The sequence below is a fragment of the Lampris incognitus genome, chromosome 6, assembly GCF_029633865.1.
Source record: "Lampris incognitus isolate fLamInc1 chromosome 6, fLamInc1.hap2, whole genome shotgun sequence".
NCBI classification, from domain to species: domain Eukaryota; kingdom Metazoa; phylum Chordata; class Actinopteri; order Lampriformes; family Lampridae; genus Lampris; species Lampris incognitus.
The window spans coordinates 16,613,752-16,639,356 of record NC_079216.1 but is presented as its reverse complement, the minus strand read 5'-3'; the positions used below and the strand labels follow the sequence as shown (position 1 = coordinate 16,639,356).

The following is a 25,605-nucleotide window of genomic DNA, read 5'->3' as shown; positions in this document are numbered from 1 at the left end:
TGGTTATGGTCAGCAGAGCGTTAAATGTGGCTGTGGTCATGCTGCTGCGCAGCCTGGTTTTAACCCTCTTCAGTGTACTGAAGGCACACTCACAGTCAGCCGTGCTAACTGGAATGACACTCGGAACATGTGCTGATAGGTTGTAGGTTGTTCAGTGTAGAAAGAGAAAGACTGAAGGACAAGGTGGTAGATATGGGAAAGGAGTGGAGCATCAAAGGTCTGTTAGAGACAGGGGACAAACAATTACAGGTGCAAATGGCTTTATTCAAATACTTAAATGAAACAGGTTTACTATCCAGAATATAACTTCATTATAAAGTCAAAAGGAGGTTTATGGATGTGGTGAGAGAGGACATGCAGGTGGCTTGTGTGACATACAGAAGACAGGAAGAAATGGAATCGGATGATCTGCTGTGGCGACCCCTACGGGAGCAGCCGAACTGGGCAGATAAAGTCATGATGTTAAAAAACCCCAGGACAGTAGGTGGCGGTATGCACCTATAACTTTGGCTTTGTAGTCCGCCAGTAAAACCAAAAAAGAAGAAATGGACGCGGGGAGATTCGAGCCCGCCAGTGAAATGCGTTAGTGAAGTGAAACAGCTTGAAGAATTAACGCCTTGCCCCCATGACAACCTGAAATGATACGGATCACCGAGTGCGCGTTTCAGTTAACGTTGATAAACACCATAGCTTAAAGTATTTAGCAAGTACTAGTGTCATACGATTCTCCCTGAAGTGCCCGAGTCGGGCCGGAGGCTGTTAGAAGATCCAGGTTCGGCTCCAGGTGGGTGTGTGGTTCGGCGATATATCCTAACGGCTGGGCTTTTGTCGAGCTTTATTTCCATGCAAACGATTAACATCAGGGATTAACTAGCTGGTTAACGCAATACATCTTTTAAGAACGTTACTGCGATTACACTCCGAGGGATCATTCATTTGTAAATACTTTGGTTGCGCCATACACATTTGTTTGTGGCTATCGATCCCTGTAACCGTAACACCTATGAAGCGATGGGTTAGGCAGATCTTAATAACTGGCGCTGGTTAGCGTGGCTAATTTGGCAGGAGGCCTTTTTTTTTATCGCCGGCCCGAAGTTCTGCCCCCTTCCATAGATCACAACACTTAAACCGAGCCGTTGCGGAAGCTAGCAGTTAGCACGAGTCTGTCATTAAAGGGGGATTATTAACAGATTATCAAGGTACGTATCCCAGATAGATATAAAAGAGAAGGTGCACATTTTTAGTGATTTTGTAAACTCTGGTTGCTCAGAATGAAACACCACTGTCGTCATTTTCAGGACCTGTCGTGAGCTAAAGCTAGTTGCCCCCCCCCCCCTCTGTTGGTTAGCCAGTTAGCACAGCACATTGGTTTTGTAACTGATTTTGGACAGTCGTTTACAATCCCAAACACTCAGTTTCCAATGTTCGAGGTTTGCGAGTAAAGCCTCTGAGTAGTCGGAAACCGTATACAGGATCTTATGCTGTCAGTGAGAGCTAATGATTTGTTGTGCACTGAAGTGATGCTGGTCGAACGATGATTCAGTAGGCGACGTCAAGAAGGTCGGTTGGAGCTATGTGACAGACCCATACTGATTGATGAAGAAGGGAAGGATATCTGGTAGCACGACGTGTGCACAGTTAACAATCGCTCCAACTGCAGTCCGATTTCATGCGTTTCTCCAAACCCTGCTGTTCTCCATTCGAGTCCCTCTCTTTTATTCTGGACAGTGTCCACATTCTACCGCAAGCCCGTGCGTGTGAATGTCATAAAAGATAACTGTAAACTATTGGTGATCGGTTCAACAACATATTAAAAACATTGTCATGATTTAATTGTAAACCAGTGGTAATTCCGTATGTGGCCGGAGTTTCGGAACAGTTGAGACTCGTATTTTCCAAACACAGTGTCTCAGTTGCTTTCAAACCCCAAAACACGCCGCGCCAGAAACTGGTTCACTCCAAGGATCAGGTTCCCCGGCACAAACGGAGCAATATAGTGTACGCTGTTAAGTGCCAAGAGGATTGCCGTGACTTTTACATCGGGGAAACCAAACAGACTGGCGAAGAGGGTGGCACAAGGATGGCTCAGGCCAGGACTCCGCAGTGTACACCCATCTACAGGCCAGAGGCCAGTCTCTCAAAGATGAGGATATAGTACACATTGCTATTGTCACTCTAGTTAATGGCCATGGCAATTTACATATGAAACCGATCATTGTTCTCGGGCGTTATGCCACTGTATTGTTTATAAGGGTGAGTCAGTTTAGACTGAAGAGGTCACTTCATCACTCATCTGTGTGATGAAAAGTTTCTTTCAATAAACGTGTCCAGATGAACTGATTCAAATTTCTGTGATTTCCTTACCTGGATTATTGAGCATGCATAAAGCAATTTAAGAAAGTTATAATTTCAATTTCGATTATAGTTTAAAACAATTGTTATTGTTGGGTCACGTTATTGTTTAAATTTGTTTCTGTTTGTTTTTTCATCCTGCTGTGCAGATGGAGGTCATGGAAGTGGACCCTCCCCAGGGGGGCCTCAACATGGAACTGGAGGGGGTTTCTGCTGCATCCGTAGAGGGCCAGGCAGAGGGTGTCCAGTTACCCCATATCATCCTTGACTCTGGCAGTAGCACCGAGGTGGACGATGACAATGAAGACGATTATGGCGAAGAGGAGCAAGATACAGCATTATACCACTACCCACCTCGACTCCCCGCCACCTGGGCATTCAGTCAGCGTGCAGAGGCAAGCTCCAGGCCTGCACGCACCACCTCGGCGACACAGAGGTCAACCAGACGCAGCAGGGTCAGGTATCAGAGGACAGCGGCTTTGTACTTTCATCTAACTTGCATGCCCTGCCTATACTTTCAGCTAGCCCACACATTTTCTGGACAAAATGTGCTCTCTAGTTGAAGGTGTGTTTGTATTTGTTTTGTCAGTCCACAAACTCCATCAGGTGTTGGCTCTGCTTTATTATTATTCATATAATAAATGACTAATCTAGGTCTGGACGATAAAACGATGGTGATCCGTACCGGCAGTAGACACTTCATCAATAGAAATAAGAAAATCATTCAATAGGATGTTAAATAGTTTCACTTAAATGCAAACTGCCATGAAAGCACACAACAAATATGAGTGCTCCCTCCCTTGCTCATAAACAGCCTATCATATCCCTTGATAATGGAGTGTGCTGAGTGCCACGCGAACAGCCAATCATTTATCAGGTGGTGTGTTCGGTTGCACCATCGACATGGGACACAACAGAATAGGTGGAGTGAGAAAATGGGTGATGATGGTGAGGAAATTGTTGATTAAAAAAGAACAGGTCATCTCGCTAGTATGGCAGGGTTTTTTTTTTGTTGTGTTTTGCTTCTTCTTTTTTTTTTAAAGTCTGACCGATATCAGAACACCATTTTGTGTAAACTGTGCAGGAAAACCGTCCCGACCAAGAGCGGGAATACAACAAACTTATTTTATCACCTTAGGCATCCATACTTTGGAGTACGCATTGTTGTGTTAACGTTAAAATTACCTGTGTGCCTTGATAAATAAATTGGTTAAATTCAAAGTGAGGTGGTTAAATTCAAAATAAAGTGGTTAAATTCAACCTTTTTTCTCCTGGTCTGTATTAAAAATAAGTCATTAAAATTATCGATATCGACTGAAATTAAACAATTAAACGTATCATGATAACATTTTCAGTTATATTGCCCAGCCCTAGACTGATCCCAAAAAAATGTAGCTTCGCATCTGAGGTTGATTCGACATCAGTACAATTTGTTTGAGCGAGCGAGATTATCAACTACAAGGTAAAGATGACATTCAGGCCACCCCCTTCCATAGTTGAGCAACAAAGTCTATAAATCAGTCTTAAAAAATTAAGGGTGCATTAAGTTCAGCTATATCAGTGATCCCTCCTTCAGCTACATCAGGCTACATACAAATGCACAGGTGTCTTTGTTTTATTAAAGATGTTAGTTACTGAGTATACAAACTACATGAAACATGCGTAAATAAACTAATGAATGAAAGAAAATGGGGGGTGATATATAGATGATGAACTTGGTTGAATGTATGGAAAACAAATTGCCATATCTGAACGAGGGCAGTATCAGGCAGATGTTTGTTTTATGTGCCTTTCTGCTGTTTTTAATTTGTGGCACTTCCTGGTAGGGTTTGTTCCTAAAGAAAATTGTTAAACGTCATCTTCTTCCTCTTGTTCTTGATCTGCTTGCTGCGCTTGCTCAATTTCCTACTCCTTCATTATCTTCTCTTCCTGCTTCCTTACTTTTTCCTTATTTCTCTTCCGTCTCCAGCATATGACCCAAATAACTGCCATTCCATCACTGGAAGATGATATTGACAGCTCACAGATTAAGTTGTGTTACAGTAACAGTCATCGATAAACATGTCTGTGCTGAAACTAGCAGCTCATGTACAGACTGGCTGAAGCCAGGTGACTTTGTTTTATAAATAAGGCGCACGAGGGAAAACTGTCAACAGAAATGACTGTGCTTTAACCTAACCTGTACAACTCACTCTTAAACTACAACAAGAGTGCCAGTTACAGAGTCTGCATGAGCTTGGTTAACACAAGTCCGTCAGATGGAGATTATTGTCTTGTAGTAGAGCAGACAGCCTTGAGTGTCCTGACACCCTCCTTAGCCATTAGGAACCTTCTGTTAGACTTTTTGCAGCAGGCGGTTTTCTAGATTGCACATATTAATAGAACAGCACCAGAGTGTTTGCTCAGCAATGAAGTATGCACCAATACTGTCGCTGGTATTGGATATTTGGCTGATACCAAGCTAAAAAATGAATATGTCACAAGTAAAAGCAAAATGGCTTGATTTACTGGATTTTTGGCACTTTATTTCTTTAATGTATTCCTGATGTATTCTATCGTTACTATTTTGCTCAATGTTCTCGAAGTAATGGTCTAAGTCTGTACTATTACTTAAAAGTAATAGATTAGATTGGTGCTTGGTATTGGCTGATACTTAGATTCGTACTCAGAATCGGTATTGTAAGTGAAAACATGATATCGGTGCGTCTCTATCAACAGCTGTTTTGAATGGTATTTTGTTATTGCATAAGTAAAGCCTTGAAAGATTTCCCCAGGGACGAGACAAAATGTGCAACATGCCAATATTTAAAGAAAGCAATGTCAGCATCCACTGATGTGATGTTGTTGCTGGTATCAAATTGTCACAGAACTCTCAGTTACAGTCTCTTTTAAGCAGGAAGTTTTTTCCAAACTTGAAGGGTCATTATGTCAAGATGGTGGCAGAGGATTTGTAATCCACAATAGGACTTTCCATAAATCCTCTCCATAAGTGACGCTAGCCATTGTCTTTATCACAATATAGTGACAATGATGTGAGGATAAAAATACAGTGACTTGTCTACTGTCTACATGTGGTGCTCTAGGTGGGGCCTGAGGGTACACTATCCTAGCCAGACTGCTGCCCCCGCCACAAGTTTCCTTGACTTCCTTCTTCGAGCCCCAGCTGCCAGCGTGGCTCAGCCAGAGTCGGGCAGCTCCACTGAGGTTAGCGATTCTGAGGAGGAGGTCCAAGTTCTGGCGGAGCCCACCAATGCCCCTGCCCCACCACTCAGCCCTCTGCACAACCCCCCAGTCCAGGTCACCCTGCCACAGGAGCCTGTTGATACAAGTATGCTCGACCATCACTCATTTTACATTTTCCTGTTAGTCATTCAGATGGAGCTCTTGTCCAGAGAGGCTTATAATGAGGGTAACAGTAGGATAAAATGACTTTCTGGATCACCAATGTTCCAAGCAACAGTCTGTAAGGACATCAAAAGTCATAGATGCAGTACCCTGACAATGGATGGAACAAATATTCCCTTGATTCTAGAATAAGCTGATAGAGATGTGACAGGGAATCATGGATGATGGAGGAGTGACATGGAGTAGCAAGAATTTCGTCAATGGAAACTATGCCAAAAATATTGAAAATATAACCGAAGCCTTCAGTTCATCCCAAGAGTTTTCCCTGTTAATTGGTGGCTAAAATCATTCAGGCAGTCTGCTTAAGTGATAGCTAGGCAAGGGAAATTCGGGATTAGTATCACAGAAAAACATGGAGTTAGTAGCAAACAAAAACATTCATTGTATGGGTTTTGTATTACTGTTCTGCTCTGAAACTACAAACGGGTGATTCTCTTCCCTTTGTCGACTACACAGCTGCAGCAGATCCTGGGAGCTCAGAAGCTGGTGCTCAGGTCGATCAGGTGAGGCATTTTCCATCTAACAAACAAGATTACTTCCTTTGTATGTGGGCTGTATTTCCAATCGTGGACAGCAGGCTGTTTTCTTTTATTGAGTGAGGATATTAACATTCACTTGAGCAAAACTTTTCTTCACATTTGAAAATACAATACATGTTTGTAATTCTCTGGACTTAAATCTGTTGAAATACAGCCATTTTTCTGTTGCAAAGGTTGATGCAGGGGGAAGAAATTCCCCATCTTGACTAGGATGTTTTCCGTAGCTGCTTTCCCTCTGAGGAAATACTGTGGTCTCCTGGTGTTTACATTCTAGTGGTCAAACATTGTGGTTTTGATTTTTGGGATTACTTGTTGTAATTTGATGCTGGCAAAACTGGCTCTTTAAAACTGTCATTTAGTACTCAGCCTGCTAGGTACAATGCTGTGCACATATATTTATTTATCTAACCTGGTTGTCAAACGTCTGGAGCAATACTGTGCACTTTAGTTTTGACAATAGCCTTTCTATTTTCCCACCTAGTCATTTTCTTTGCATAGTGCACACCAAAACTGATGTCTGATCACAACTTGGACACAACGCAGACAATGAGAATGCCATGTAAATCCCAAGTATTATTGTAAAAGCCATGATTGGATCATTTATTATCCAGATAACATAGCCAGATGCAGATTGCATGATAAAAACTTTTGTAAATGGGGTCTACTTGTTTGGTGTTCGAATGTTGTTAAAGAAGCTGAATCCATTTTGTGTTGTCAGCACCAAATAGTACATGTACACAGTTAAACAAAATGAATGGTTGGCAACTTGAGAGCAAAGTGTATTCACGACCTATGGACTATGGATGACCAGTTAAGGCATGTAAAGGATATCCTAACCCAGGACTACTTTTTATCTCTAGGTATCCAGTGTTAACTGATTCATAATGTATCAGTCAGTCGACCTTTTCACCAGGATAGTAAAATAAGGCAGGAATAGTGTGTCAAAATTAAGCCTGCTGTTTTATTGAGTTACTAAAACACTTAAGAAGTGAGGAAGTTCTGAAAATATCTTAAAATATGTCCATCAGAGTGAACTAAATTGCAAGCTGCGGCCAGGTTGTACTGACCTGTGTTTGTTTTCCTCTCATTTGCCACCCACCTCATCTCCAGCCGGTACCAGCCCCTGTGGCTGATAGCTCAGTGTCAGTTCAGCAGCCCCCGGCGGATGGGGACGAGGGGGATACCTGCACCATCTGCTTTGAGCCATGGACGACAGCGGGAGAGCACCGCCTGGCTGCCTTGCGATGTGGCCATCTCTTCGGCTATACCTGCATAGAGCGCTGGCTGAAGGGCAAGGGCCAAGTTGGCAAGTGCCCACAGGTTAGTGTTTTCAGTTCAGTGGGGAATGGCTTTAACCTTTTCCTTTTATTATTTCGTATCCTTGATGAGTTGAATCCAGTCTCTTCTGTATTCGTTAATTTTTATTGGTTTATGTTCCCCTTCCCCATTTCCCTTTGTTACCTTGTTACCTTATTGCAATCACTCATCTTTTGTTTTGCCCCCCCGTAAGGATCTGTGATCTGTGCCCCTCTTTAGAGGGGAAATGGCCCTCTCTCCCCATGTGCATAATGTCTAAACATGATCGAAAACAGCCAGTGTATCGTAAATTGCTATTTTATAATGTGTTTATGTAAATAGATATTGTTTTATTCAGAAATTTTGCTGTCCTTGATAAATTCCAAGACATTAGTTTATGGATTGGGAGTTAACAGTAGAATTATGAATTGTGCGTATTAGATTTGGGGGGGGGGGGATAATTCATTCAAACCAACATCTCCACAAGTAGAATAACAAATCAACAGCAATTCCCGAACTGCAAGGGGTATTTTTTACCTGTAGTTGAACTCTGTCAAAATAAATCAGTAGGCTGTTGTTGGTGAATGTGTTGCCATTCTAACGCTTCGCTTAGCTTTACATTTTCCTTCTTTACTTGGCCCTTATATTGTTATCTTATATTGACATTCTGGGGTCACTGGTACATGCTTTAAGCGTTGTAGCTCTGCCCAATAATCTCTTTGGTACTGATTTGCTAGTAATGTTGGTGGTCTCGAAAATGAAGCCAACTATAGTGCCAGTGGCATTGATACTGTAGGTAATTTCTGTGGTTACTTCTTACGAAACTTGCTTCAACCTGTGACCTCTGGCTGCATCTTTGCAGTGCAACAAGAAAGCCAAGCGTTCAGACATCGTCCTGCTCTACGCTCGCAAGCTGAGAGCCATGGACAACACGGAGCTGGAGAGCATCAGGAGGTGAGAGACCGCCTTGTTGTCAGACTCCTCACACCTGATCAGGAAGGCCTTCTCATCACTGCAGACCGTTCAATTTTAAGCGCTCTTTAAACATGTCAGCTCCAGGACGATTCTGTAGTGACTATTTTTTCATTTGAAGTGAACGAACCTCTGTCTGAAAACGCATTGAAAATATTCAGTGTGATCCTGGTTGTGGACATGCTCCAGCACAGTGCTACTGTTGGTTTACATGCAGGGCCCAGGTCATCTCTTATACAACACCAGGTTTGTTAAAGGGCTAATAAACCTTATTTTCTTGGATCTGAAAATGTTGGTATGGGTCCTGGATGGTAGAACCGAGGCATTCATGATACAAACTCTGCTTTTTCTTATTTACAGTCTTATTCGAGAAACTTTGTTTTTGACAAAGTTTTCAAAATCTAAGGGTGGTGATGTAACACAGATATGGAGGATTTTTAATGCACAATAAGGAAAGCCAACAATCCCCTCTAGGGGCAATAGGTGGTAATACCAGTTATGGGTGTGTATACAAGGGTTCCAAAACTCTGTGTGTGGGTGCGTGTGTGCGTGCGTGTGTGTGTGTGTGTTTCTGTCTGTCTGTCTGTCTGTCTGTCTGTCTCTCTCTCTCTCTCTGTCTCTCTCTCTCTCTGTCTCTCTCAGGTCTCTATTGATGGAGCAGACCCTAAGGAGAAAGGCAGAGGTGGATAATGCTGAGTGCCGACTACAAATGCAGGCTGTGAAAGACGAGTGTGGAAAGCTACGCACAGAAGTACAGGTTAGTAACCATGACTGTTATAATTATACTAACCAATGCTACCAAGAAGGCTTAAACTGCAATGGTTACAATTATGCAGAAAAGACGATTGACAGGTAGTAGATAATGGGGCTCCACCCATTGTCACACACTCGTCACGTCTTTGTTTTCCCCAAGAAGGTTTTCTGTTCACGATTTAAAAATAGGGTTAAACAGTCTCTAGTTAAGTGTTGGGCCCTTCAGTTAAATCTTTCACTATTTGTAAAAAGTTAAACCTATCAAAATGATCACTAGTACAAAATATAACCTAATGTGTATTAATTAACATAAGTCCCTTGGTGACCAAACAAGCAAACTTTGATAAACTGAGTTGTTGGAATCTCAGAGATAAGTTGCAAGTGATGATTACTTAGTTCGCTAAAGGAGATGGATCTCTTGATGTCAGATAACGTAAACTTTATGAATCCCTGTAGAGAAATTAAGAAATATATTGTAATCAGGCGGCACGGTGGTGCAGTGGTTAGCGCAGTCGCCTCACAGCAAGAAGGTCCTGCGTTCGTGCCCCGGGGTAGTCCAACCTTGGGGGCCGTTCCTGGTCGTCCTCTGTGTGGAGTTTGCATGTTCTCCCCCGTGTCTGCGTGGGTTTCCTCCGGGTGTTCCGCTTTCCTCCCACAGTCCAAAGACATGTAGGTCAGGTGAATCGGCCATATTAAAATTGTCCCTAGATGTCAATATGTGTGTGTTTACATAGACGCCACGGTTCGGTACGTACCTCGGTTTTGGGGTCACGGTTCGGTACGAATTCGGTACAACAGGAAAAAAGCTACAAAAATCCCAAATGCATGCCTTTTCATTTATTTTGAACTGCAAGCAAACACACACTCTTGCACAGGTCATATTTCTATGTAGGCTGATAAAAAAAAAAAAGCAATTGCTCACAATCAGCTACAAAACTGAAAAGCATCTTTTATGTAAAAGTATAAAATAAAGAGAATAAAAAAATAAAACTTGTACAGTGTTTCAGTTAGTTCCACTTAAACTATATTTAAACATTCAAAGCTTATACCTAGTTTACTGCCATGCCTTTCTGTGATGCTAAGTTTAAGGTATGAGCAAAGCATCCGATTTATGGACCCAGCCCTGCTTCATTGACAGCATTAACAATATTTCTAGCATTGTCTGTGGTCACAGCTATGGTTTTGGGCTTTTCTAGTTTCCACTCTTCTACTGCCTTTAGTAGCTTCTCAGCTAGGTGGTTGTAGTGTGCTGCTCATACACAGGTCACGTTAGAACTGAGTTTTTAATTTCCCAGTCACAGTTAATGAAGTGGGCGGTCACCGTGAGATAGCTTTCAGTAGCACAGGTGGTCGGTCCATCGATTGTTAGTGCAACGGCAGGTGCAGTGGACAGCTCGTGCTCAATCACTGCTTGTGTGCACCTGTAAAGGGCCGGGCCACGGACTGGCTTATGTGCACACTGGATGGTACAGTGTAACGAGGCTTGAGCACTTTTAATAAATGTTTGAAGCCAGGTTCCTCTACTACTGCATATGGGCGCATAGATGTTGAAATGTAGATGCCAATTGTTTCTGTAATGGTTTAGGCCCTGTCTGATTTGGTAACTAGACTACTTAACAAGTAGTTGTTGTTGTCCAATTTTTTTCTGCCTAGCTCCGGTGATTGGCACATCAGGGTGATGTCATCTTATATGCGTTAGCATGTTCGACGTGTTTCCACTGACATACCGTACAACTGCTGAACAACGCCGACACAGTCTTTGTCCGATCAACCACTCGCTCTCCATCACTGCTGTAGTCCACTGCGAACCCAACATTTTCCCACACAGCCGATTTGAAAGTAGTAGGCGGGTCTGTCTCATTTGCACTCGCCGCCATAGTCCACGTGAAAACGTCCGCTTAATGTTTTGGCGTGCCTTCTGCTGTTTTTGTTCCTTAATGGCGGTTGACAAACAGCGTTTAAGTGCTTTATCGCCACCTTCTGGATTGGAGTTTGGATCAGAATGGCTATTTTTTAGTCTATGAGCTATACTCTCGCCATTAAGCTATGTCAGTGTGACTGACTCTCAAACGTACATATTTGTCGTATGGCTGCATGTACCGAACCGTGACGTCCGTACCATAAATTCGCGGTACGAATACATATACACTACCGTTCAAAAGTTTGGGATCACCCAAACAATTTCGTGTTTTCCATGAAAAGTCACACTTATTCACCACCATATGTTGTGAAATGAATAGAAGATAGAGTCAAGACATTGACAAGGTTAGAAATAATGATTTGTATTTGAAATAAGATTTTTTTTACATCAAACTTTGCTTTCGTCAAAGAATCCTCCATTTGCAGCAATTACAGCATTGCAGACCTTTGGCATTCTAGCTGTTAATTTGTTGAGGTAATCTGGAGAAATTGCACCCCACGCTTCCAGAAGCAGCTCCCACAAGTTGGATTGGTTGGATGGGCACTTCTTTGAGCAGATTGAGTTTCTGGAGCATCACATTTGTGGGGTCAATTAAACGCTCAAAATGGCCAGAAAAAGAGAACTTTCATCTGAAACTCGACAGTCTATTCTTGTTCTTAGAAATGAGGGCTATTCCATGCGAGAAATTGCTAAGAAATTGAAGATTTCCTACACCGGTGTGTACTACTCCCTTCAGAGGATAGCACAAACAGGCTCTAACAGGTACTATTTAATGAAGATGCCAGTTGGGGACCTGTGAGGCGTCTGTTTCTCAAACTAGAGACTCTAATGTACTTATCTTCTTGCTCAGTTGTGCAACGCGGCCTCCCACTTCTTTTTCTACTCTGGTTAGAGCCTGTTTGTGCTGTCCTCTGAAGGGAGTAGTACACACCGGTGTAGGAAATCTTCAATTTCTTAGCAATTTCTCGCATGGAATAGCCTTCATTTCTAAGAACAAGAATAGACTGTCGAGTTTCAGATGAAAGTTCTCTTTTTCTGGCCATTTTGAGCGTTTAATTGACCCCACAAATGTGATGCTCCAGAAACTCAATCTGCTCAAAGAAGTGCCCATCCAACCAATCCAACTTGTGGGAGCTGCTTCTGGAAGCGTGGGGTGCAATTTCTCCAGATTACCTCAACAAATTAACAGCTAGAATGCCAAAGGTCTGCAATGCTGTAATTGCTGCAAATGGAGGATTCTTTGACGAAAGCAAAGTTTGATGTAAAAAAAACCTTATTTCAAATACAAATCATTATTTCTAACCTTGTCAATGTCTTGACTCTATTTTCTATTCATTTCACAACATATGGTGGTGAATAAGTGTGACTTTTCATGGAAAACACAAAATTGTTTGGGTGATCCCAAACTTTTGAACGGTAGTGTACCTTTACACCCCTAGTGTGTGTGTGTGTGTGTGTGTGTGTGTGTGTGTGTGTGTGTGTGTGTGTGTGTGTGTGTGTGTGTGTGTGTGTGTGTGTGTGTGGGCCCTGTGATGAACTGGTTGCTTGTCCAGGGTGTCTCCCCGCCTGCCGCCCAACGACTGCTGGGATAGGCTCCAGCATCCCCGCAACCCTGAGTAATGATAAGCGATTTGGATAATGAATGAATGAATGAATATATTGTAATCACTATGTATATTGAGTGATTTTAGGTTCATTAAAAGCCCCCCACCCCCCATTTCTTTAGGAACTGAAGAAGCTGGTTGCCCAGAAAAGCAGTACTCATTCCTCAGTAGGGAGCTTTGTCCAGGCACTGTCCCAGAGGCAGGAGGGGTCGAGGATGGCCCACTACAACTTCTCCAAGGCGGTGCTGGTATCTCAGGCCGGGGGCTGCAGGGTGCTATCCTACTGCCAGCCTTTGAGCTGCTTGTTGGCCTCGCAGCCTTCTCCACACTCCACCCTGGTGCCTGGTAAGACTGGTCCATCTCCAAATCTGTAGTTCTTATTTTCTTGGATATAATTGCACAGCTTGTAACATTTAGGCCACCATCAGTCCTGAACTCATTTTCACGGTTATTGCTGCTATCGCCTTAGGGCTTAACAAATTCACAAGTCGTGTTGAGTGGTCTGAATGTTCTGATACCTACGTATGTGCACTGTATGTGACCATTCTCTCTCTGTCTCTCTCAGACAGACCCACACACACACACACACATGCACAATATCTGTCACCACATAGCTTGTAAAGCTACAAGAAAACAAATATCACAGATTTTCTTCATCTGTCTTTTGCTGTCTACAAAGTACATTTCCTCTTGCTTTGAAAGCGCTTAAGACTAGAATTTGACTTGATCATCAGGCACACCACGGCATTGCCAAGAAAGGCTGACAGAAACCAGAGTGAGGTTTTGTTGAATAAAAAACTGTTCTATATTGTACAAGCTTCGTCCTCTTACGGGCTTCGCTATTGGTTTATCCCTTTGAGGCTCCGCCTTGGCACCTGAGACAGATCTTTTCCCTCACCACCCAACCCAGTGGTAGGAGCCACACAGCACCCCACCTCCTATAAAACCAGCGTCTCCGCAGCTTGTCTACTTTTTTCCCTCAGCCACCTGGAGTACGGATCTGAGATGTTTTTTTTTCCAATGTTGGTCGCTTTAAGTTTTACAGTACCTGTTTTTGTTTTTTTTTTGTTTTGGTTCTTTTTTTGTAGTGTTTGAATCAAGGGTGGCAGTCTTTCATAACCAACTGTTGTTGTGGACTATATACTGGGGAAGTATTTTTTTGTTCTCCATTTGAGTGAGGTGTTTTTCGGTGGGTAATTGGCTGTCATAAGCAAAGTGCTTCCATGTATTTTATTATTATTATTATTTGTACATGCAGGTGGCTGACGTGACAGAGGAAGATGCAGAGGACAGGAAGAGATGGAAACATGTTTCGCTGTGGCGACCCTTAACGGGAGCAGCTGAAAGTAGTAGTAGATGTAGTACAAGAATGAAACAAAATATCGGATTGATATCAGTATTGGCAGATAGCCAAAGCTGTGGTATCGGTATCGTTATTGGAAGTGAAAAAGTAGTTTCAGGACATCTCTAGTATAGATGACTGCCGCCACCATTCTACGGATGCCCTAGGCTTTCGCCATCAATGGTGGCCGTGTCATGCGTGCTGCACAGGTGGGGTGCAGACATCGCTGGCTGGACTTACCCCTGAATTGAGTGTGAGTGGCACCTCCTTCTCAACGTACCCCTCTCTCGTGACTCCCTTTTTGGTCCGGATATCCAGGCCTTCGTCGATAGGCTGGAAACAGCCCGGAAAGCACCGGAGCAGCTGGGCTCGCATCTTCGTTCCCAGCACTCCCCTCCGCAGCATTAGCAGCAGCTTCATCCTCCACCAAGGCCCCGCTGTTATTGCTTCGATGAGGACAGGCCCCGTGACTTTCACCACCAGCGCGAGTCTACCTGCGCCCTCTCAAACCTCCCCAGCCCCCCACTGCGCCTGCCTTGTGGCAGGGGCTCCGACCCTATTCATTCAGATTTTCTGGCCGAAGGCAGGATGTTATTTACAGTTTCAATAAAGGGTGTCGCCAAACCCTTTTACTCTCTCCTAAAAAGAGCTGTTCCCTGCACTAAGCCCACTGTCGCCTAGGTAGTTTCAGGTGTTAGTGCTAATAGCTTTCTGAGGCACCCCCACCCGGGCTGGAGGGAATGTCCCCCCTCCCCTTCCCCAGTTGAGGCTATTAAGGGGCAGGCAGTGCTCATCACCCATTCTTTCCTGGCCTCTCCTCCCTGTTCTCCAGAAGGTAAGGTGGTTTATTCCTGCCGGCTGGCACCGTTAGCTGTTGACCCTAACATTGCTAACCGCGCACTGATTGTCCCTAATGCCAGCACTGATAGTCTTGAGATGTGCCCCTCCTGGGCCAGGGGGGATGGCTCCCCTTCCTTCCCAGGTGAAGCAAATTAGGGGTAGGTGGTGCATGTTGTCCGCTCTTTCCCGGCCTCCACTCTTCTTTCTCTTTAGCGCTAATGTGACGAACCGCGGTCTGTTAAGCTGCAGTTCAGCTGAACCCATGCTGCTTTTGACAGGGTAATTACGTTAAACTTGACATGCAGCTGCGTACTAAATCCATGAAAGTGCCAGTTTAGCTGAACCTGTCTGAAACCGCGACTAATCCCTAAAACGCTAACTGACAGAGCAACTGCCAGCGAGTCGGATGTCTTTTGATTTGGGTTGGAGGTGAAACTTTGCACTTTTCATACTTAATGAAAGTAACTCAGCAGTAATACATTGATTTTTTTTTTAAAACTTGCATTGTATTTTCAATTGCATCTCAATTTATATTTAACAAAACTTAATTACTTAAGGGTGAATATATCTCTTGTCTCTCTAGGTTGTGGTGTGAAGAAGGTGAGTGTGATGAACATGAAGGCTGGCCAATATATTCCCATCCACACCAAACAGATCAGAGGATTGGCCTTTAGCCAACAGGAAGACAGCATTCTGCTGTCTGCAGCTCTGGACAATACTGTCAAACTGACCAGGTACACACATGCGCACACACACAAAAAAAGAAACAAAGCACCGTTTGTGTGCCATCCATTGATCCATCCATTATCCAAACCGCTTATGCTGCTCTCAGGGTCGCGGGGATGCTGGAGCATATCCCAGCAGTCATTGGGTGGCAGGCGGGGAGACACCCTGGACAGGCCGCCAGGCCATCACAAGGCATAGAACAAAAATATGTACGGACTAGATTGGTGTTTAATTTACCAGAACACCTTGATCTGTATGTTAAAAAGTTGTGAGCGTACAGATAAGGGGATGGCCTGCATCATTTCATGTGTCCTTCATGAAATTATATGGCTAGTTTTTGTTCTCCCGTTAATGGGAAATGAGATGAAAGTAAAAAAAAAAAATTGGTGGGAACCTGTGGCCCATGGGCTGGTATCAGTATTAAAGTCAAATGTTATTCAGTTGCTTAGACACTAACAACTTGATCTTTGTTTGGTTAAGGCAGAACAAATGTCATATGAACACTTTATTGTCACTGAATCGTTAAAACGCTATAGTATGGCACATTTCATACATAAACGTGATACAGTGGGCTTTGAGTGATTAAAATATTAACAGGTAAGTTAACAGCATGTGTGTATGTAAATGAGTGTACTGGTGGGCAGTGTTGGCAAAGGATACAGAACCGGTTATTTCCCTGTGATTGTCCTAAATAGGATAAAATCATAAACCATATAAGCTTATCCCTTCCTCCCATGTATTTGTCCCGATAAACATATTGGTCTGATTTCATTCAGGAGTTAATGTGGGCATGTGTCTAAAACATAACAGGCGGTTGAACCTGGGTGATGTAGGGTGTATTCATTGACACACATGGCATCATTTTCACTGTCGTATATCATATGTAGGCATTCTGCACTGGAATATCAATATGCCTTCGGCATTCAGAAACACTGAAAATAATATCTCTAATGCCACATACAGCAAAGAGAACAGCAAAGGAGGCCAAAAAATGTTGACAAAGTGTTTGGATTTTTATCTGATGAGCTGCAGCAGGGATTTCATTCATCACATTTACTTGAAGTCTTATATCCCAGTATCAATGAGACTAATTACCAAAACTGATTAAAGATGCATTACATAACAGCCTTAATCTAAACAGACTAACCCTTCCCAAATTAAATGTACTTTGGTTTGAAGGAGGTCATGTACTCACAATGTTGAAGAATAATAAGGAGGATACTAATACTGGTGACATATAAACGTACTCACGGGACTCGTATACTCTTGCTGTACATTTGTTCACTTGGTTGAAGGGATTTTTGTTGCTTTACAGCATCTTTTCTCAAAGTGTGTGGTGCACCCCCCCCCCCAGGGGGCACAGAGGCATGACGGGGGTGGGGGGTTGTAGTGCAGAACTACTGTTTTGATTTCGGAATCTTTTTCACGGCGGAACAATCAGCACAACATGCTTTCATGAGACACAGTCTGTAGGTTCACAGAATGGAATGCTTCCGAGACAAAGACAAAGTGCCTCGCTGACGGTAATCAACCAAAAACCAAGTTAAGAAAATATGACGAAGCCTATCTTGCTCTTGGGTTCACAGTGAATGTGGTGGGAGATGAGGAGAGACCAGTGTGTATTTTATGTCTGAAAACTCTGGCAGCTGGTAGTATGAGACCAAACAAATTAAGAAGACACTTAGAGACATTACACCCCAGTCACGTCAGTATGCCACTCGAGTTCGTTCAGAGAAAACTTGGTGCATACCGTCAGCAGGAACATTGATTTAGAAAAGCTGCATCAGTGAACAACAAAGCACTAATGGCATCATACAAAGTCGCATACAGAATTGCCCAGTGCAAGAAACCACACACAATAGCAGAGGAGCTAATACTTCCTGCGGTTAGATATGGTGTCAGCTATCTTTGATGAGACAAGCCACTCGAGTTCGTTCAGAGAAAACTTGGTGCATACCGTCAGCAGGAACATTGATTTAGAAAAGCTGCATCAGTGAACAACAAAGCACTAATGGCATCATACAAAGTCGCATACAGAATTGCCCAGTGCAAGAAACCACACACAATAGCAGAGGAGCTAATACTTCCTGCGGTTAGATATGGTGTCAGCTATCTTTGATGAGACAAGCGCTATAAAATTGAAGGCTGTCCCTCTGTCCAGTGATACAGTTGCAAGACGTATATGGGACATTTCAAATTACCTTGAAGAACAACTCATTGAAAAACAGACATGTTTTGCCTTATAAGAGGACGAGGCTACTGACAACAATAAAGACTGCTTGTTTATTGCTTATGTTCGCTTTGTCACGTCAGAGTCACTGTGTGAGGATTTGCTATTTTGCAAGTACATCCCAAGTAGAGCGACAGCTGATAAGCTCTGTAGACTTCTGGACTGTTACCTGACAGAATATGGGCTGAAATGGGAGAATTGTGCAGGCATTTGCACGGATGGTGCACAAACCATGGCAGGGAAAACAACGGGATTGCAGGCACTAATCAAGAGGGTCTCGCCAAATGTGCAATGGACGCACTGTCATACACAGAGAAGCGCTAGCATCAAGATAGATTTGCCCTGACCTAAACAAGGTTTTGACCGTGTTGTTAGCGTGGTCAATTTAATCAAAACAAGACCCCTGAGAGCATGGCTCTTCTCTGCACTTTGTGAGGAGATGTGAGCTGAACATTCAGCTGTGTTGTTTCACAGCAAGGCTAGGTGGCTCTCGTGAGGTAAAGTGTTGTCACGAGTCTTTGAGCTCAGAGAGGAAATTGGGTTGTTTCTGGAGGAGGAGCATATGCATGAAGTTGCAAGCAAGTTTAGTGATGAAATATTTCTGATGAAACTGGCCTATGTCAGCAATATATTTGGAAAGCTGAATGAATTAAATCTTCAGCTTCAAGGCAGAGACAAGCACCTTCCTCACCTGGCAGACAAAGATCAGTGCATTCACTCGAAAGCTTGAGATGTGGGGCAGGTGACTTGATTAAGGAAATACTGATTTCTTTGAGAATCTGATTGAATTTGTTGAAACTAGTGATTCTGGAGCCACTACAGTGATTTCATGTCTTAAGGAGCACATCTCTTCCCTGAGAGGATTCTTTCAAAAATACTTTCAAAACAACAGTGCTCAGTATTGGTGGGTGACAGATCCATTCAATGCAGCAGTACCTGCTGATTTCAGCTCTGCTGAAGAGGACCAGTTCATTGAAATGACATCTGACTCTACCCTGAGGCTGAGCTTCACAGCTCAGACACTGAGTGAATTCTGGCTTGGTGTGGAGACTGAGTATGCTTCCCTTCACCACATCCTATCTCTGTGAGATGGGCTTTTCTGCTGTTGCCTCACTTAAAACAGTACAGATTTAAAAAAAACTTAAAAGCGTTCCATGCAGCCACAAATATTTTAGGCTTCTCGCAGTGGTTCTCAAACTTTTTCTGTCATTCCACCCCATTGCAGGAAGAAAAATGTTCATGCCCCCCGCCAACAGAATGGTGACAAAATGGGCCGAGTTTATCTTCATTTGAATAACTTCAAGATCATGAACATTCTTTTCACTTTTCTTTCAGTAATTTCTGTTGGCTTATTGCAGCCACTGATGCAGTGGTATGACTTGAGCTCTCACAAATTGACATGCTCATCGTTTGTCCCAAATGCATTTCTTCTTGCACAGATTGAACTTTGTTTTTGTTCTAGCAAAGTGATTTTTAAATTTTATTTTGTTTTTTTCTGTTTTTGAAAAATCACAGACTGATGGGGCAATCTAGTGACAAATGTCACAAAAAGAGGTTTGATAAAGTTCAAGTGGAACTTGCGTTTGTTATTTGCACAACAGAAATTCCTGAAAGAAAAGTGAAAGGAATGTTCATGATCCTGATGTTATTTCAATAAAGGTAAACTTGGCCCATTTTGTTGGTGGGAGGCATGAACATTTTTCTTCCTGCAAAGGGGTGGCATGACAGAAAAAGTTTGAGAATCACTGTGAGAAGCCTAAAATATTTGTGGCTGTATGGAACGCTTTTCAGTTTGTTTGTTTTTTATCATTTCAAAAATTTTCAATGCCATGACTGTTGCTGTGCTTGTAAGCCCGCACATCAGACCACTGTCCTACATATGAATATTTATTTGGAATGACAAAATGTACTCTGTCACTGCACCCGAATTATCATCTTGCAGATAAGCTGTGCATATCTGCAAGATTTTATTGTCGAGGCTTCTCCAAGATCTTACATAGTGTTAAGAGATCTGGTGCTATGCACGTTTTACAAATTGAATGATTGCAAGTGGTTTTGAAACTAGATTTCCCCCAACAATTTTAGTGCGTAATCTGGTGGCTTTCTGTTTTTCTTAATGTTTTTGCTTGTTGTAATCCTTGTTGCTTGAATGTTTATTGTGAGATATTGTACCCTTGTCATTTTAAGTTGTTTTAAATGTTTGTTTTCTGGTCTCGAAAAGCGGATGCGAATCTCATTTCACTGAACTTGAGTAAATAAAGCTCTATTATATAAATCAGTTTCACTCTGGGTAAAACAAACCAGTTTAATTCAGTCCATGTGAGCCAGGGTTTGTGGGGAAATGCTGGCACTTTGAAACCATGGAACCGCTTCATCGAAACTATCACTGATGTGACCGTTCCTTCCTTCCTTCCTTTGTGTGCAGTTTAGTGACCAACACAGTCGTCCAGACCTACAACACTGGCAAGCCAGTATGGAGCTGCTGCTGGTGCCTCGATAACAGTAACTACATCTACGCTGGCCTAATCAATGGCTCTGTGCTCGTATACGACACCAGAGACACCAGCACATATGTCCAGGAGCTCCAGCCTGTAGGATCCAGGTCTCTTTCTCACTCTCATTCACTCATTCACTCACTCACTCACACGTGGCCAAGAATTCTAGTCGCACTGACTGGTGAGAGCACCAGTCAGTCTGTCTTTGTTTATTAATATATTCAACACGTATTGTGTTCTTTTATGATTGCTGGTATACATCATATTTCCACGAGGGACAGTATACAGTTAATGGTTGAACTTCCTGCAGGAGTCCGGTGGTGTCTCTGTGCTACGTGCCCCGAGCAGCTTCCACTTCCTTCCCCTGCGGAGGGCTGATAGCCGGCTCCCTGGAAGCAGGGTGCTTCTGGGAGCAGATTGATGGGACTAGCTATCGGCCTCACATCCTGCCCCTGGAGGCTTCAAGATGCACCGACATCCAGGTGGAGACGGTGAGCCGTCACTGCCTGGTGACCTACCGACCAGGTGAGAGCCGAACACTGACCTTAACGCCACTAACCTTAATCTTAACACTGATCCCAAATCTTAAAACTTTGAACTTGAACCTTAACACCGCTAACACTTAAGCTGGTCTGATGAAGAAAAGGGCAGCCGTGGCTTAAAGGTTATAGACCAGAAGGTCCTGGTTTGATCCCCGAACCGAGAGGATAAAGTGGGAGGTGGATGAACGGCGTTCTCCCCTTCCTCAATACCCACGGCTGATTGTGCCCTTGAGCTTAACCCCCCCCCCCCCCCCCCAACAAACTGCTCAAGTGGAGTTGCTCAGTGGCCACCAGTGAAGACTGTGGTTGTTCTGGGTAGCTCCTAGGTGTGAATCTGTGGAACTGTGTGAATATGCTAGTTATTCCCAGGTCTCAGTTGGTTACAAAAGGTGATCGGGCTTTTGCTGTTAGAGCCCCCACACTATGGAACTCTCTTCCTGCTGAGCTAAGACGAACTAAGTCTTTAGCTTCTTTTAAATCTCGTCTTAAAACTTCTTTTTATGAAAGCTTTTACAAATGTTTGATTTGTTTTTATTTTTACTGTTTTTAATTTTACTCTTATTTGATCTTACTCTTATTCCTGCCTTGTCTGGTTTTATCTGTTTTTGTTTGTTTGTTTTTTTTTGTTTTTTTTTGTGAAGCACTTTATAACATTGTTTTAGAAAGGTGCTATATAAATAAAGTTATTATTATTCATTATTATGTAGCAGGGTGTTGCTGAAAAAGAGCACACGTGCTCAGCGTACTACCCTGGGTAAATAAAGGTTAAAAAAAAATCCAATTGCTTGTTACTACTCACTTTCGTGAGAGCCGGGTCGGTATTGGTTGGGTTAATTTTACCAGACAATGCAGATAGAGATGCACATATGAGGAATTTAGCTTAGAGTGGGTCATCAAATCAGTATTCACACCTGTATACTGTATTGATAGGAACTTTTAATCGTCTAAGATAAATTATGGTACAAAAGGCAAGTTGTTGTTCAAGTTTCCATGGTGACCAGATAAAGTTCTGTTCTCCTGCAAGTATTGCCTGCCAGCATCTTGTGAAGGTCTTTCTCCTAGAGTGAAATAGTCCTCACAGGTCAAACAGCCTGAACTTATCCTCAGTTACCCTAATGTCACCATCCCAACCCCTATGCTGCCTGACCTGCTGAAAGAGCAAGCCATCAGGCTAGTGTACAAAATAATTCACCATGCACTGTATCCTCGATGCATTACATAATGTGATGAATCACATTGAGTTTTGACATGTCTTTGTCATTAAGACATTTCACTTTGATGAAATCGTGCTTAAATGTTGTTTTTGTATAGATTAACTTTTATGTGCACTGTTGCTGTATTTTTTTCTCTATTAGAAATGTTATGTTCTGTGTTGCTATATTAATGAGATTTTTAGAATTAGTTTCTCAATTGTTTAAATGCAATCCTCAAATAATTAAAATTAAGTTATTGATTAATGACACTGTAAAAAGTGTCTCAAAACCCTGCACCGACTCATTTAACACTGTATAATTTCTGAATGTTTTCCACACAAAATGCAATTGTAAAGCACATCTTTACAACCCTGTAAACACATCATACAACTGACACAAAAATAAACAAAGTAAGTCGTACAAATCAAAATTTATATTGTTTTCAGTTTAACACTATCTCTCTTACATTCATGTATGCATACACCAATCAGCCAAAATATTAAAACCACTGACAGGTAAGTGAATAACATTGATTATCTTGTTACAATGGCACCTGTCAAGGGGTGGGATACATTAGGTAGCAAGTGAACAGTCGGTTCTTGAAGTTGATGTGTTGGAAGCAGGAAAAATGGGCAAGCCTCCTTGAGCGATTTTGACAAGCGCCAAATTGTGATGGCTAGAAGACAGGGTCAAAGCATCTCCAAAATGGCAGGTCTTGTGGGGTGTTCCTGGTATGCTGTGGTCAGTACCTACCAAAAGTGGTCCAAGGAAGGACAACTGGTGAACCAGCGACAGGGTCATGGGCACCCAAGGCTCACTGATGCACATGGGGAGTGAAGGCTAGCCTGTTGTCCGATCCCACAGAAGAATTACTGTAGCTCAAATTGCTGAAAAAGTTAATTCTGGCTATGATAGACAGGTGTCACAACACACAGTGCATTGCGGTTTGCTGCGTATGGGGCTGCGTAACCACAGACTGGTCAGGGTGCCCATGATCTCTGTCCACCACTGAAAGCGCCTACATTGGGCATGTGAGCATCAGAACTGGACCATGGAGCAATGGAAGAAGGTTGCCTGGTCTGATGAATCACTTGTACTTTTTCATCATGTGGACGGCTGGGTGCGTGTCCGTCGTTTACCTAGGGAAGAGATGGCACCAGGGTGCACTATGGGAAGAAGGCAAGGCGGTAGAGACAGTGTGATGCTTTGGGCAATGTTCTGCTGGTAAACCTTGGATCCTGGCATTCATGTGGATGTTACTTTGACATGCACCAACTACCTAAACATCGTTGCAGACCAGGTACACCTTCATGGCAACAGTATTCCCTGATGGCCGTGGCCTCTTTCAGCAGGATAATGTGTCTTGCCCCACTGCAAAAATTGTTCAGGAATGTTTGAGGAACGTAGAGTTCAAGGTGTTGCCCTGGCCTCCAAACTCCCCAGATCTCAATCCGATTCACCATCTGGGATGTGCTGAGAAAACAAGTCCAATCCATGGAGGCTCCACCTTGCAACTTACAGGACTTAAAGGATCTGCTGCTAACGTCTTGGTGCCAAATACCAGAGGACACCTTCAGAGGTCTTGTGGAGTCCATGCCTCAATGGGTCAAAGCTGTTTTGTAGGTAGGAGGGGGACCTACACAATATTAGGTAGATGGTTTTAATGTTTTGGCTGATCGGTGTATGTTCATTGAACAAATCCTTGCATGCAAAATACTCAAAACAATCAATTCACTGACATTGATGTGGATGAAATGTTGTGGCCAAACCGAGGAGACTAGATAGCCATTGAAATGTTACAGCCATATTTATAGTATTTTTTCAGTATTTTCTTTTACATTACAGTAATTTTGAATATTGTAATACATATTTGTTGAATTTTTGTGTGTAGAAAAATCTTTATTGACCAAAATTAGATACCATTGTTTATAGACACATGACAGAAATTTGGTGGTCATCAGGTCCATGTATAAGGTAAAGAAAGATGCGTTTAGGGTTGACCATGTCATTGCTGCGGATACTTAACATATTGCCTCAACATTTATTCAATAGCAGACGTTTTTCCATTTGGTGACATTGTTGTGGTCATTGCCCCCCCCCCCCTCAAATTTTGGGGGACTCTAGCAGAATTTGTATAGTGTTGCACTAAACACGAACTGTCATGGGGAATGCACTTTGTCTTGAGACTGTAGACAGTGTTTCAGGAATTGCATTTAATCAATCAAAAAAACGAAAATTTCAAATGTTAGCTAATTAAAATGTAGCTTGCTGGAAAAATGTTGATTGTCTTCCCTAGTGAATTTCAGGTCATAGCAGTTACCATGTCCAACCTAGACCATGCTGTTAGCCCTCTGGGTCCTGATCTCTGTTCTCCCCTTGAAGGGGGGACCTCTGCCATCCCTTCCTGACCTCTGTCTCCTTTCTCATTTCCAGTGCGCTCCAACCCATCAATGCGCTGTGTGCTGATGCAGCTCGGCCGTGTCCCCCAGCAGGAGCCAAACCAGCAACCCAGCTTCTCCTGCTACCCGGTGCAGACCTTCAATGCTGGAACCTCTTGCACAATGCTCACCAAGAACGCTGTGTTCTGCAGTCCTGCAGGGGATGGCAGCACACTCGTCTGCGCTGGGGATGAGGCCTCCAACTCCACCATGGTCAGAGCAACATTTTTGTGTGTGGGGGGTGGGGGTGGGGTGGGGGTGATGGACATAGTTAAGAAGCTATTAATTGTATGTTGTTACTGGATAATGTTTGTCTTACGTGCACGCCTCTGTCTTTGTCTGGGAGAGAAAGGGCTATTGACAGAGTCAGTGATAGCTGTCAGTCAGTACTCTTGGTGCCACACTCTGCCAGCCTGCAGCGCCTTCCCTCAGCCTGGAACTAAAACTCCAGACAGTGGTAGGGGCTGCAGACTGTTATATTATATGGCTGGTACATCCCAAAATTGACAATTGTCAGTATTTTACCAGCACACTAGCTGTGTATGATAGAATGGGACTCTCCAGACAGTGGGTAATTATTTGCTAATATGACTGCTGCGAAGACCTTTTCCCCCAGCACGAGTGATTTTTACCTACTGTAAACGTGTCTCCTGTCCTCTCCAGGTATGGGATGCAGGGAGTGGTGCTTTGATCCAGAAGCTGCCTGCTGACTTGCCAGTGTTGAGCATATCTCCCTTTGAGGTGAATGGAGACCATTATCTGGCCTCTCTCACAGAGAAAATGCTGAAAATCTACAAATGGGAGTGAACTGAGTCAACGTCACCTTCCGGAGAACAGATGGAATGAGGAACTTGTTAGTTTGATAACAAGGAAATTGCCTGTATCTAGGAACCCCTTTGGGTTGATGTTTACTTTCACAGACCTTACTGGTTCACTGTGATGGGGGGGGGGGGGATA

General features: G+C 43.2%; 1 protein-coding gene across 1 annotated transcript; it reads left to right on the top strand.

Annotated features, from left to right (window-relative positions):
- Nucleotides 1-560: 560 nt before the first annotated feature.
- Nucleotides 561-25,569, top strand: rfwd3 (ring finger and WD repeat domain 3). Its single transcript, XM_056282207.1, has 13 exons — nt 561-784; nt 2,502-2,812; nt 5,436-5,680; nt 6,214-6,260; nt 7,407-7,616; nt 8,455-8,546; nt 9,207-9,321; nt 12,965-13,187; nt 15,608-15,758; nt 20,406-20,582; nt 20,786-21,000; nt 24,644-24,861; nt 25,312-25,569. The coding sequence occupies exons 2-13, from the start codon at nt 2,502-2,504 to the stop codon at nt 25,453-25,455; spliced, it is 2,148 nt and encodes a 715-aa protein (XP_056138182.1). The 5' UTR covers nt 561-784; the 3' UTR covers nt 25,456-25,569.
- Nucleotides 25,570-25,605: the final 36 nt, after the last annotated feature.